This window comes from Triticum urartu, chromosome 7, assembly GCF_003073215.2.
Source record: "Triticum urartu cultivar G1812 chromosome 7, Tu2.1, whole genome shotgun sequence".
NCBI lineage: Eukaryota > Viridiplantae > Streptophyta > Magnoliopsida > Poales > Poaceae > Triticum > Triticum urartu.
Genome location: NC_053028.1, coordinates 224,092,712 through 224,106,749, shown reverse-complemented (window position 1 = coordinate 224,106,749; position 14,038 = coordinate 224,092,712). Strand labels below are relative to the sequence as shown.

At 42.1% G+C, this 14,038-nt stretch overlaps 1 protein-coding gene across 2 annotated transcripts; it reads right to left on the bottom strand.

The window, feature by feature from the left end:
• Nucleotides 1–1,553: 1,553 nt before the first annotated feature.
• LOC125524354 (peroxisome biogenesis protein 5-like) lies at nt 1,554–13,497 on the bottom strand. Of its 2 annotated transcripts, XM_048689417.1 has the most exons (15): nt 13,222–13,497; nt 12,361–12,486; nt 12,134–12,287; nt 11,853–12,046; nt 11,353–11,643; nt 10,403–10,522; nt 9,424–9,594; nt 8,579–8,748; nt 8,083–8,326; nt 5,478–5,562; nt 4,972–5,081; nt 4,521–4,745; nt 3,746–3,811; nt 2,053–2,147; nt 1,554–1,959 (listed from the first exon to the last, which is right to left on the bottom strand). In XM_048689417.1, the coding sequence occupies exons 1-15, from the start codon at nt 13,336–13,338 to the stop codon at nt 1,881–1,883; spliced, it is 2,247 nt and encodes a 748-aa protein (XP_048545374.1). In that variant the 5' UTR covers nt 13,339–13,497; the 3' UTR covers nt 1,554–1,880. The 2 variants fall into 2 exon arrangements, with proteins under 2 accessions (XP_048545374.1, XP_048545375.1); XM_048689418.1 differs by lacking the exon at nt 9,424–9,594.
• Nucleotides 13,498–14,038: the final 541 nt, after the last annotated feature.

Sequence of the window (14,038 nt, the reverse complement as noted above, 5' to 3'; positions counted from 1 at the left end):
GTACACAAAAAATATGCATCTTGATGTTCTGATTCCATTCAGGCGATCGGGTCGTAGTTTCGTTCACTCTATATGTTAAATTTCGTGTTCATATTTGAAGCTTTTTTGGACGAATTTGTCACGGTCAACCGTTTGAAGTTTTCTTTTAGGAGTAGTTTCACCTCGCTGTTTGAGACAACTTTGGTGTTGTGTGTTTTCTGTTTCACTAATCGTAGACAAGCAGCCCTCGCTCCTCCAAACGCCGACGCGTCTGCTCGTGCCGCAGCCGGTGAGCTTCTTGGCAACCGTGGCGAGGCACGCCAGGCAGTCTCTCGGCATGGCGTCGACTAGGAACGCAGGTAAACGCCTCACCGCTGTCGGACTGTAGGGACGTGAACCCCATTGGTGCGGCGGCTCCGGGCAGCATGGCCAGGAGGGCAAAGAAGAGGAGGGTGGCGAGGATGGCTATGGTGGTGAGCACGCAGGGGCGCCATGGACGTGTGTGACAGCCCCTCGCGTTGGCAGTGACAGTGGCAGTGAGCCGGTGGAGGAGGAGCCACCAGAGAACATTCTACTTTAACCTCTCTGTTCAGTGTAGTTGTTAACTGCTAATCACGAGGCATGTATGCAACCAAACACTGGGTAGAAAATGCTTCCATGATGCAGGCAACCTATACGAAGGTAACCAATCAACATGCAAACATCATATTTTGGACTGTATCTCCTCAACCAGGCTCTACCCAATCTGACCCGTTTTTCATGCAACCTCCAAAAAACGATGCAACCTAGTCCGTTTTTTCATGCAACCTCCAAAAAAGGATGCAGGTAATCAAACACACCCAAAGTTTTCTGCTGCGGCTGGCCGCGCTCGGGGTCATTTTCTGTGTTTAGGCACGGCCGCACGTGATATAAATTTGCAACTAGGGTGTTATTTTGGTCCGACCTAAAATGGGACCATGAAAATATACATTTGCATCACCTGTTTGAGCTTGGTTATTTGGCCACGGTGATGCATAAAACTGTTTTTACATCAAATTGCTCTACTCTCTTTGTTCACTTTTATAAGACCTTGAAGACATTTCAAACAATGTACAAAACAGCTTATTTTGAATTGCCTGAAACAACTTACAAAAATGAACGGAGGGAGTATTTTGCATCACCTGCTGAAGATGCCCTAAGCGATCAATAAAGCAAGAAGAGATACTAAAAAATATGGAGCTCCTGGGTGCACGTACGCTTATGCTCAGGAGTACATAACTAGCACTAAACTATTGATATGCACGACCATTGCACGATGCCTCATCCTGCGGTGGGTAGCCGTTCAATGCCATGCATGGACGGCTTGGTAGGTTTATCTTCTAAAAATCGTCTGCAGAGTGTCGTCTTCGTAGCAGTGCTCTGAAAAAAAATCATATACAGACGGTACGTACCTCCCTTGGATTGGACACTGGTTTGCTCAGCACAGCACTGAAGTACTCCCTCGACAAATGTAAGACAAGAATTTTGGGACGGAGGAAATACACGGAAACTGCAATAACCATTATCTTATTGTGCGGCACAAGAACTGAAGAACATGTTCCATTCAACGACCGCCTTTTTATTCATTTGTACCTCCTTGTATACAGAATTACATGTTCTATCCCTCGGTTGCAACCACTGTTTCCACCATGGGATTTTACATCTACAAATTGGCTGATAATCTGGCTTTCTATACATTCGACATCTCAGCAAACAGAAGATCAATTAGCTTACACAGAAAAATACAGTAACACAATGACCGCCAATTTGTGCTTGTTTCTCCTTCTCATTCCAGAATATGCAGCCACGGAAACCATCCCATTTTGCTAGTTTCCTTCTACCCTTTCATGGTGGAGACCTCCTAATGTCTAGAATGTTTGGACTCAGAGGGGAAACTCTTTCTGAAGGACATCAAGGTTGCGGGAATCACATGCAGCAATCATATCACTGCGTGAAGCATTACTGGTTGGAAAGGGGAAAAGGTATTAGTAAGGTAAAATCATCATAAAAAAATTCATGTTCACATGTAGATAAAAGGAAGCAAATCGGACATACCCAAGTGAAATTCTCAAGTACTGCCAGGCATTGTCTGCTTTTGGATTCATGGAAACCGCCCTTACATAGTACCGAATGGAATCCTCGTACAGACCCTGCATAGAGAGCAGCTTAGAAAACAACCATGCAACAGGGGTTATATGTGAAAAACTGTTATCTATTATCACAATGAATTCCTGTGCTGAGTTGTCACACCATTGGATAAAGATAGATTTCAGTGTTCATCGTTAGTAAAAAAAAATCAAAACGGAGGCAAAAGATTTGCCCCATCCATTAAATAAGCAGAAGAGAGTTGCCCAGTTAATTAATGGAAAACCAGGCTAAAATCATCACAAACCGCCGAGCGGCACACATGCTACCCCACACACGCCTCAACAAAGAAGGCCTCACCAAGATACACTCTGGCATCATCGTCATCACTTCTCCCCAACAGGCGTCATTGCCCTTCCTAATCTCCGAGCAAGCGACCCCGACTTCGCCGAAGATGAACATCAACCGAACCCTCACCATAGAGGCCATGTGGAACACAAAAAGACCTATGTCAAACTCAGCCACCTGCATCAAGGGCAGCACAGCTCCGACTCTGATGGAAAGCTCCGAAGGAGAACAATGCAAGGTTGGCACCCTGAAAGACCACCGAACCGAACAGACCATCTGCTGCCTGCCATCGTCGCCACACGGCCCCGCCACCGCAGCTCCGACTTCACCGCAATAAGGCAACCCGAGGTAATCCCACGAACACGGCGGAGAAGAGCCGACTACCTCAACCATTGCCATGCCTCTGACTTCGTACGCCTCCGCTATCGTTGCCACAGAAGCCTTGACGCCGACACCGACACCTTCCACTGGTCCCACTTGCCGATGCTCGGCTCCAAAGACGAAGCCCTCGAAAGGGTAAAGGACGCCAAGGCGTCGACAACGTCCGATCACACAGGATCTAGGGTTTTCCCTGAAGCCGGATCCATGCGGTAGGGGTGTGACAGCACAGCAGCGGTGCCTTCAAGAAGGTCTACGACGTCCGCAGCCGCCGCCATCACCGGTCACATGCCCAAGGCCAAGACAGGGTCTTCACCGAAGCTCCCAACACACCCAACCCGCATCCGCGTCGGCAAGTCCACCAAGCACCACCACCACCACCAACGAACCCACCCACCAACGTCGCCATCGCCGCCGCAGCACCTCGCAGAGACCACCAACGACCAATCACCAGCGCCAGCTGCCAAATCCATTGACGACCGGGAGCAGAGCCACCAGACGCAGCACAACCACCACATCCTGTCGAGCACCATGCCGACAAGGAACGGAGGTGCGCCACCCGAGGCCGTGAACCACCATGGTTCCCGGTTGTGGCTCTACATCAGGGTCCGTCAAAGACCGGATCCGCCATCCCCGCACGACAAGGCCGGTAAATGACGCTTAATCACATTATTCATTAGGCGACATTCATTGTACAAAAAATGCCCAGAATTTTTATAGTACTGAGAGAGCATGATAAAAAGACAACCATTTCAATACTAAAAGTGAAAGAACATAAACTCACTTATGTAATGATGACAAGCATGTTAGTGGGCCAGTGGAGTAATGTTATAACTCAATATAAGGTTTCTTATCTCGCATCACAGGGTATTTGCGAAAAATGCAATTATACAGTCAACAACATGATCGAGTGATCATTGTGCTACACAAGAATTACCTGGTTGGCATAGCTAATTCCCATATTAGCCCACGCACGGACGTAGTTGGGCTTCAAATCTAGAGCCTGAAATAACAAGCAACATTTGGGGTTACTTCCAAGCACTTTTTAGCATACCACAATCAACATCCAAAGTAATAAGCCAACGACCTGGGGTACTCTTTAGTATACCCGTATTTTCTGAAATGCACACTAAGATGGTTTTCATCAGTCATCCACTTTATAGTTTATACTAAAAAAAATAAGTGAAGGATGCAAATAAACATGTATTTGTAGGATTGGACACCAAATCAATGGGATTACACTGCATCACAAATAATTTGATTATATCTCATCTGATATACTGTGATGCAAGAAGCACTTGGGATGTACATGCAGCAGCAAACACAATCTTGGTGTCAATCACACAGAAACTTATCCACATTCCACAGAGAGGGATTTAGCTGCCCCAATCCCAATGTTTGTGATATGCGACATTACTTTCCATACGCCAATCAGTCCACTAGTTGATCATTTCAGTTTTTTTTAGCTCCAACATGTATAGAAACGCTTTATTTTTAACCTATTTTTGTCAGACAATAAGTGTATTTATACTGCTCGCTTTTGCAGTTTGCACTGGAAATACAACTGCCAGAGCATTCCTTAAAAAGGAATAGCCAGAGTCTGTGATAAAGACAAAGTGCTATACTTCTTGAACCAAGCATATAAATACACTTAAAAACAGAACGAAGCTTTCACCAAAGTTGAAGTCCAAGCACGCTCAAAAAATAATTACCTGCTGGTATGCCAGTACGGCATCAGCGCTCTGGATGCTGTTTGCTTGGGTCGCACCGAGCTTGTTCCAGAGAGAATAGTCTTGTGGTTTCAGCTGTAGTGCCGTCTTAAATGAAGCTATAGCTTTATCATATTCTCTTGATAAGTTGTACAAGACACCCAGAACTATGTGGACATCAGCATCCTCAGGCGACATCTGAGCAGCTTCATTAAACAATCTAACAACCTGGTGAGAGGTAGGTTGTTTAGTATCCTAAACTAATTACTTTTAGTAAGATCAGAGAACAGATTGTACAGACACATGATTACAGTTAATAATATCTCACAGAAAGGTACAATAAACTGAGACAGTTATACAGAATACCATTTGGAAGCTGGAGATGGAAAGGTTTAACAAGTTAAAATTGTTCGTTTGATACACCATCATTATGAATTACATATCCCTCACTTACATCTGGACCATATGGTGAATCAGTTTGGTGGGGAGCGGCGAGAGCTCCATACTTTGGATGATTCTGAAGCCATCTCGAAAGATATCTTAATGCTTCTCCCTGTTCCAACTCTGCAGTAATCATATAAGATAAATAGATCCTCTCATGAGTCATGATGGTATACACAAATATTGAAGTATAAAAACCGAAAGTCGGCCTATTTCGACAAATTTCCTACTTTAACAGAATTTCAAAATATATTAGAACATGTTATGAGCACAACTATTGCAGCATTATTTTTTTATTACACACTGGGGAGGAGGAGGCTTGGAGCATTGGGAAGTTTTTCCAACTGTAAATGAAAATTGAAAAACCTGGAGGATGGCTTAGTTTTTACAATTGAAACTAGCTTGCACAATGCAGATACCTGTTAACTTCCAATCCAACCTTCTACCAGTTCATTTCTTATAAGAGCAACTCCAGCAGATTAAGCAGGTCACTGAAATGCTCGCATAAATAACACTCACCGTTTGTGTGACTGACACCAAGAGCAAGAAGAACTTCCAAGTTGGTAGGATTGGCCTCCTGGGCACGCAGCATTGCAGCTATGGCCTGAAAGCAAGGAAATAAATTAATAACAGCAGACTCTTTTAGCAAAGAAGCATGGAGCCCATCCCATAGACCCCAAGATTCTTAGAACTAACATTTTTTATTTATTTTGTATATATGAATATCTAATTCTTGTGAGGTAAACTACATTAGAGTACATGTTTGGCATATGTTGAACGGATTATTGTCACTATGGTAGTCCAGTATGGATGTATTGGATGCATCATGTTTGTTCATGACCGAGTTTAGATCATTTTCAAGGAATATTGTTTTATCTAGTCTGAAAGGCCAAAGCAATATGCTAATTCTCGTGACTAATGATGTGAACCATTCTGGAAGGAGTATTATAATACTTGGTATAGGGATGAAAACGGAGCGGAATCTTTGTGTCTGGTCCACAGAAAAAAGGAAACGGAAAAAAATGTGAAAATGGAAATCTTGCACAACGGAATTTCTTAGGCAGAAAGGGAAACAAAAACGGTACAACATTTATCGGCGGAACAGCCACGAAAACGAAATATCTGTTTCCATAAATACGGAAATTTCCGTTATTACCATGGCTGTGTGTGGCCCAATAATCCAGCAGGCAACAGTGAACAGCACACATGCAATGTGTGGACCAACCGGAATGCAAATACAACCTTAACCTAATCCCCTGTCCCTAATTGACAAAGGACAGAGCAGGCGAACACGCCGCCGTGGCGCCATCCAATCATCCCGAGCCCACACGCTGCCACCCATCCATCTTTGCTGCGGTGCCATGGCCAACCAGAGCGCCTCCACCACCATCATCTGTCGCGGGGCCACTGCCCTCCTCGGTTGACGTCGATGCCCTATGCCAATAGGGGTGGAAACAGATCGGATAGTACCCTTCCCACTTCGTTTTCATATTTCAAAAACAAATATGAATGCTGAATATGAGTACGGTGCGGATGTTACTCGAATATGGATATGGATAGGGTGTTTTCTCAATTCAGAACCGATACAAATATCTTATAATTTAGTGACATATATTAAGAAATAAGTCAACAATTATATGACCTAAGATAATCGACTCGCACCATACAATAAATCAATGAGAGACCAGTAGACGGAGAAACACTGTTGAAGTATATGGGGAATGCCCAACCTTCTCCATCAGTTCGACTTTTGGAGAAACTGGTTGGTGCATGAAGCATGGTATGCTATCAGAGACAGAGATCTCGAGTTCGAGTCCTGGCTAGTGCGATTGTTTTCTACAATTGCTGCTCACTCCCTTCCATGTTTGAGGCACGCAGCAAGACTGATAAAGACTGCTCACGAGTGGGGGTGTTGGTATATGTGGAATGCCCAACCTTCTCCATCAGTTTGGATTTTTGGAGCAACTGGTTGGTGCGTGAAACCTAATACATACTACTATAATGCATAATAGTTTCTAAGTTGGATCATACAAAAAGTAAGTAAGATTCGACGACTTTTTAGGCTTTTAGAGTATCTCCAATAGGTGCCCTATAATAAGGCGAGCAAAGTTTGCAACACCTAAAAGTGTTTTTTACAACACCAAAAACCTCCTTCCCAGTGCTTTTTTACAACACCAAAATTGTGTGGTCCCGAGTGGTCCCCCTGGTGTTGCAAAATTTGCAACACTTGGTGTAAAACTTTTTGCACATATATGGCACCTATTGGATCAGCGTTTTTGGCCCCTCGTGATGTAAAAAGTGATCCTGCACTATTTTAGGGCACCTATTGGAGATGCTCTTATGTTGGATACTCCCTCCGTTTCTTTTTACTCTGCGTATAAAATTCGTTTGAAGTCAAACTACGTAAAGTTTGACCAAATTTATCTTAAAAATATCAAGTTATCAACATTTACAATACAAAAGTTCTATAGTATGAAAATTAATTTCATGATGCATCTAATGATATTGATTTCATATTGTGAATATTGATATTTTTTCTTATATAGTTGGTCAAACTTTACAAAGTTTGAATTTAGACAAATTTTATATGCAGACTAAAAAGAAACGGAGGGAGTACTTAGCATATAGGGCTAGAATTGCTTAAATTGGCTAACATGTTTTTTTTTGGATACGGATATATCCAGTTCCATATCCACATTTGTTTCAAAATCCCATACAACATTTGTATTTGTAAAAAGAATCCAGATATTTTCCACATCCATTTTCATTTTAGTTTGGATGCCAATGTTGACTTGCAATATAGGGTTTTCTCGAATATGGATATCGGATATTTCAAAATTTTCACCACCACTTTCCACCCTTCTACGCCGGTAAACATCTCTGACGCCTACGCGCCACGCCTGGATAGTTCAAGGGTTCTTTTTGCTCCAGCGAATGTGCCGTATTCCCTCCATACCTCCTGCCCAGGGTATCTGTATTTGTTTCTGCTCCCACTAAAAAAAATATGAAAACAAATGTGACATCCCTCAATTCCGGCTGTTTCCGCTCCATTTTTCATCCCTAACTCGCCATATGAACATCAGAACATCACAGCATCTAAAATTAACGAGAGAGGCACAATTACCTGCTGGTCATCATCATTTTCAGCATGTGTTACTCCAAGCAACCTCCAACCTTCAGCATTATCAGGGTTCTTTAAAACTTCAGCCTCCAGAGCAAGAGCAGCTTCACTTAAGAGGCCCTTCCGAAAGAGCTCCTGCCCTTCCTGCATTGGATTAGGGTGACCAACATATGGGTTCATCTCGGAAAAAACATAAACCCCTCGAGAAGCGCCAGAACTTTTGGAAGCTGACAGTTGGTTTTCAAACCTACAAACAATGTACAATAGTAGTTAATGGTAAGCTGCAATTGCTATGCGTAAGGGGCTTCTGTAAAACAGAACATAACCAACCAATGGTAAAAAGAAATGACTTCTCAATGAATATTAACCAAGCTCTAGGTTCTTTTAGTAATCTGACACAGAAATTGGTCAGATAACATATCAAGAAAGAAGCAACAGAGGTTGGCTCAACCTTAATACTATTAGCAAAAAGACACAGAAACAAGAGACTTGTACTTACTCATCTGCCCATGGATCAGCAGAGCTCTCACCAAAAGCTCCTCCACTGAACTCCTCTGCCCAATCATCCATATTCAATTTGGAGAACTCATCGACCCACTTCTCTTTGAGCCCACTCTGATTCTGTTCACTAGAGAACTCACTAACCCAATTATCGGCCCCTTGTGAAAGCTGTAGAGCAAGTATTAGTGAGGCAAAATTATCAGTGCCCAGCAGATGTAAGTGTAAAAGAAGGGACATCAATGTACTATTCCTAAATAGCTACAACCCACTACCTATTTTTCCTACACATGCAAGCATGCCACATGAGCAAGTCCAGCCATGCAAGTCATAAATTACATGTTTTTCGCATTACTCTATGCATGCAGGGCTGCCACATCATCAATTTGTGCATGTTAGTTATAAGTTATTTTTCATTGGATTTTATATTGACAGTATATGTTTTGGGCGATTGCAGCATACCGACGTATTTGATCCTTCACATTTTTTGTTAGAAATGATATTCTGTTAGCTGGAATTCATTTTTTATTCTCTTTTTATATGCTTCATGTTTTTCACCTTTTTAAGCTTACATTTGCTTTCCATTAGTTTTATATGTTTTTTAAGCAACTATTTATGCATAATCTAACAAGATTCCTGTAGCAACGCTTGGGGCATCATCTAGTGTTGCTAAATGATGATACCATTATTACACCACTGTTCCATTTTTTACATTGCCTGGAAAAACTAGAACCCCGTTTGACCATGGAATGCATTAATTTACACACATCCAGCTCTCAGGTGAAAACTAAACCCCGTTTAGCACACCATACAATCATTTAAATGTATCCAGCTCTCTGGTATTACCTCTTCATGCACAAACTGATCTGCCCAAGAATTTGCATTAGCATTATGCTGTGTTTGAAATTCATCAGCCCAGCCATTGGATTGGGATGCTGAACCTTGTTTTACTTGGTTATCTTCTATAATAAGTTCACCACGGCTCATCTTTGAAACAAACTGGAAGAATTTAGAATTCTTCCAAAAAGGAAAAAGAAAGTGTCATCAGGTGCTTAAGACAGGACGATCATAATGATGATCCTATATATAGTACTCCCTCCGTAAAGAAATATAAGAGCGTTTAGATCATTTAGTGATCTAAACGCTCTTATATTTCTTTACGGAGTATAATATAAGGTTGCAAGCAATACAGTTGATTAACTTAATGTAAATAAACAATATTATTACTGGTGAAAGATACAGGCTTAAGAAAGAGTCCTCATGATCCAACATCCACAAAATTAGTGTTTGAACCATGAAATGTAATAGGCGGTATCCGTAGAATATCTGGCAGAACATATATAATAAATAAATAGGATTTCATATGACCCCAACTGCCACTGAAAAATAGTGTTTTTGACATAAACAGAAACATTGGACACGTGTGTGGTATAACACGATATATCAATAGTGTGTCGTACGCCAATAAGAAGAAACAATACAACACTCATCCACAATATCTAGTTCATTTCTGCATATCCAATAGAGGTTCTTCTCTATCAGTTTGGAAAGCAAGATCCTATTTAGGAGGTTTGATCTGACTTTTGGAGGATTCATTGAGATACTTTAGGCCTGTTAGACCTAATCTAGAACATTAAGGTTTAGCCTAACATATCAAGATGCAAATGCAATCACATCAATCGCAGAGATAACATGAGTAGGATATTTCCTTATGAAGAAAAGTAAATTATGATGAATTGTTGTTCAAGCAAATTTTCACTGTAGTGGGTAAAAACAATGTGCAAGCAAAATAGAGTTACATGTACAACCAGGCCATCATAAATACCTGGAACTTTGGGTCATTGTTACTTGATAATGTTTCTGCAAGCATACGGGATTGCTGCATAGCTGCGAGATTCGCCATGTTCGCTCCTCCCATCTGACCCATGGCCATCTGAGACTGATGCTGAGACAACATAAAGTACATAGCATAATTTAAGCCATGTATCCCACAAATGAACATGCTCGTGCAGAAGGAAACTAAATTATGACGAGTATGCAGATTTCCATACAAATTACAAGGCTTTATTTTTTTTTTACTTTATAAGCCAACTAAAACTAGTTAATATTTAAGAGAGATATTGAAAGGATGTGATCCTTTATCACCTCATGTTCTAGAATAACTACATTTAGTAAAAGTAAGAATTCTATGTTTACATAAGACTGTCTAAAATACACACACATACATATACAAAGAATATCTTAAACTATATTTCTAAATACAGCATACAGTTACTCATAGATACCATAATATCTCGCTCAATGGATAGGGTAGGAAAACTATCAGATTACAACTGGGTAATGGCATACTAAACCAAACACACATATCCTTCTCAAACAAACTTTCTTATTGGATTGTGTTTCCTGTTGGATATTGGTATTACTCACGAAAATGGAAAACATAATTTTCTAATGTTTACGAGAAAATTCCAGTAGAAACAGAACAAACTCAAGAATACTGCAGCGCATGGTGCAGATACAAATAAAATCCAGAATTGCATTTGGATACACAGATAGCCAGATATCATCATTTATTGGGCAATCAGATTATCCAGATAAAACTGTACCAATTGCAACATAGTTATACTGGCCTAGAAGCTAAACAGTATCTTCAGCATGGCTGAACTTGGCTCTAGGATGTGTTGTCTGCTCATATGGTAAGTATAAACAATGAAAAAACATGCTCCGCAATTGATGGTTGTGAAAATGTCAAACAGGCTTTTAGAAGGCTCTGACCTGTTCAAACTCAGAGGCCCATCCATTGGGACCATATTGCTGCTCAAAAGAGTGCGCCCAACCCTCAGGGTTATTATTCTGCTTGCCAAACTCAGTGATCCAACCCTCAGGGTTGTTGTTTTGCTTGCCGAACTCACTAATCCAATTATTTGCAGCATTGTGCATTGGGCCAGATCTCAAAGCACTTTGGGACTGATTCCAGTACTCCTCCATCTCTGGGTACGGCCCATGCAGGGGATTTTTCATTCGATGACTATTGTCAATATCAAGAGAATGCAGCAGTGTATTCACCTGATATACGGATAAAAGTGTTACATTCATGAATGTTCTTCTAGTAAACATTCATCAACGAAACATAAGCAGCACATGGAACTTAGAACGTCAAGCAAGTCAACAGGAAACTACTGAGCTAAGCTAATGGAAAAAGGACATAAATAAGTGTTGTGAGCAAAGTTGTATGGTCAATGGCAATTCCAGTCACAAATGTTAGAAAACTTAACCTGTGCTTGTATATATTCTTCAGGTTGATCGGCCAAAATATGGCGTGCCATTATGCAGCTGCGATCACGTATACATTGTTTGTCGGCTTCGGACAAACCAAGAGCTGGTACTGGGACAGGTTGAAATGGCACACCAGCTCGGCCACTTGAAAGAAAAGAATGCAGAACACCAGATAAGACCCTTTGTGGCGGACCTGGAACAGAAATTAGGAGTCATTGCAATGCGAGGTAAATAGACAAGCATTCACGGTACACAGAAATTCTAAGACACAGAAATCTACCATCCAAGGCCGGTCCGAAGGTAGGGCCTGCATTGTTATAAATTTGCTCAAACTCTGCAAAGTTTGTTTCTGGCCCTCCAAATGCAGAATGCCCCGGAGGGCGAAAAGATTCAACCCAATCATTAGCAGGACCCCCACGCATGAAGTCGGCACCCTGCAAGTGTTCAACAACAGTTAGGAGTGGCCAAACGGGACACAAAAAGACAGTTTTGGAGAATCACCATTACCCGTGCAAATGGTCGTTGATCTTGCTTGAACTCATTCTCAGAGCCAGGGACAGTAGACAGTGGAGCTGTGCTATAATCAGACGTAGTTGGAACATTAACTGAGGCTCCAGGAAGTCCCTTTAGTGACTGCACAAAAGAAAATGTTATAGCCAATATTTTCTTGGACTTCAGCTACAATTTTTCAATGCATTTCGATGTTAAGCATCCCATATTTCCAATTTAGTCCACACAAATCCTTATAAAGGAACATGGAAACTGGTAGGAGACAAAAAAAAATATGTCTTCACATATACCTCATGACTGATATGTTCAGAATAAGGCCAATCAGAGATTCTCAGATAAGTTAATTAACAGAGTAATTGAACTTAATTTGGTGAAATGAGTGTGCTAAAGGTTAGAATCCTAGCACGATAAGCTCTTTTAACCCTTTACTCCTTTTTTAACAAGATAACAGCATATAAATAGAGAAGCCTGCCGATAATATAGCGAACTTGGTAGCTTACAATTTATAAAGCACTGACTCAAGTATCTCGCCCAGCACTTTAGAGCATGGTTCCAGAGTAAGGTAAAAGGGAACAGATACGGAACCTTGAACCAGTAATAGCTCTGGCCCGTCTAGTCACAGACTAAACCAATACATCAAACAATCAGAGACATGGGACAGCACAACCCACGAATCAACAATATATTCTTCAGCGCATCAAGACCGCACGGGATGCAGCACTAGCTTCGCGCAACAGAAGTAGCATATGAGCACAAAAAACCTAGAGGGCGCCGATTGATCCAGGCCACCGCAGATGCAGATGGCGAGCCCTTAAGCTCGAGAGTCTTGACAGACGGGGCGACGGACTTAGGGTTTACCTCCGCTTTGCTGGACTGGCCGAGGAGGGTGTTGGCGAGGGCGCCGAATGGGTTGGAGGAGGATGCCCCGTCCGGGGCGCAGTTGTTCTGGCCGGTGATGAGGTGGCGCGTCCCCATGTCCGCAGAAGGCCCTTGCCGGCGCCGGAAGGGGGCGCTGGCGCTGCTCCGATCGCCGGCGGCGAGAGGCGTTCAGCCCGAGGGGATGGGGAGGGAGGGGAGGGGGAGGAGTCGTGCTGCGGCGCGGTGGCTTGGCGGGCCTGGGGAGGAGTAAGCTGTTGTGGACCCGATAAGGCCAGGACACGTGAGAGATTTTTTTTCTGTGTAGAGTACGTATGGGTGGTTGGGAACTTTTTTTTTTGTTCACACACGAGAAAAACAGGGAACTATTTTTTTTCCTTTAAAAAAATCCATTCTAAATTTCAGGTTGGTTGAAGACTTGAAAGTCTTTCCTATTTTAGTCCAAACAAATTTTCTTTCGCGTTCCAGTGTGAAAACAGGAAACTTTTTTTCTCTTAAAATAATCAAATTTCAAGTTGGTTGAAGACTTTGAAGTCTTCCTATTTTATAGTCCAAAAGGGTCTTCCTATTTTTCTTTCGCATTGCGGTGTGAAAATGCTGGAATTCTCCCAATTTTGTTCTTGCAAAATTTGTGCACTTTTCAGCGAAGTGTTTAGGAATTTCTTTGTGCAAAATTCTTCTTCACCGCCTTCACCGCGCGAGGTTGAACCATAGTTTAAAAAACCAAACTGGACCACCGGTCGGACCGAAAAAGACCGGAACCCAAAGCATCAGCGGTTTTATAAACTAATCAGACTGT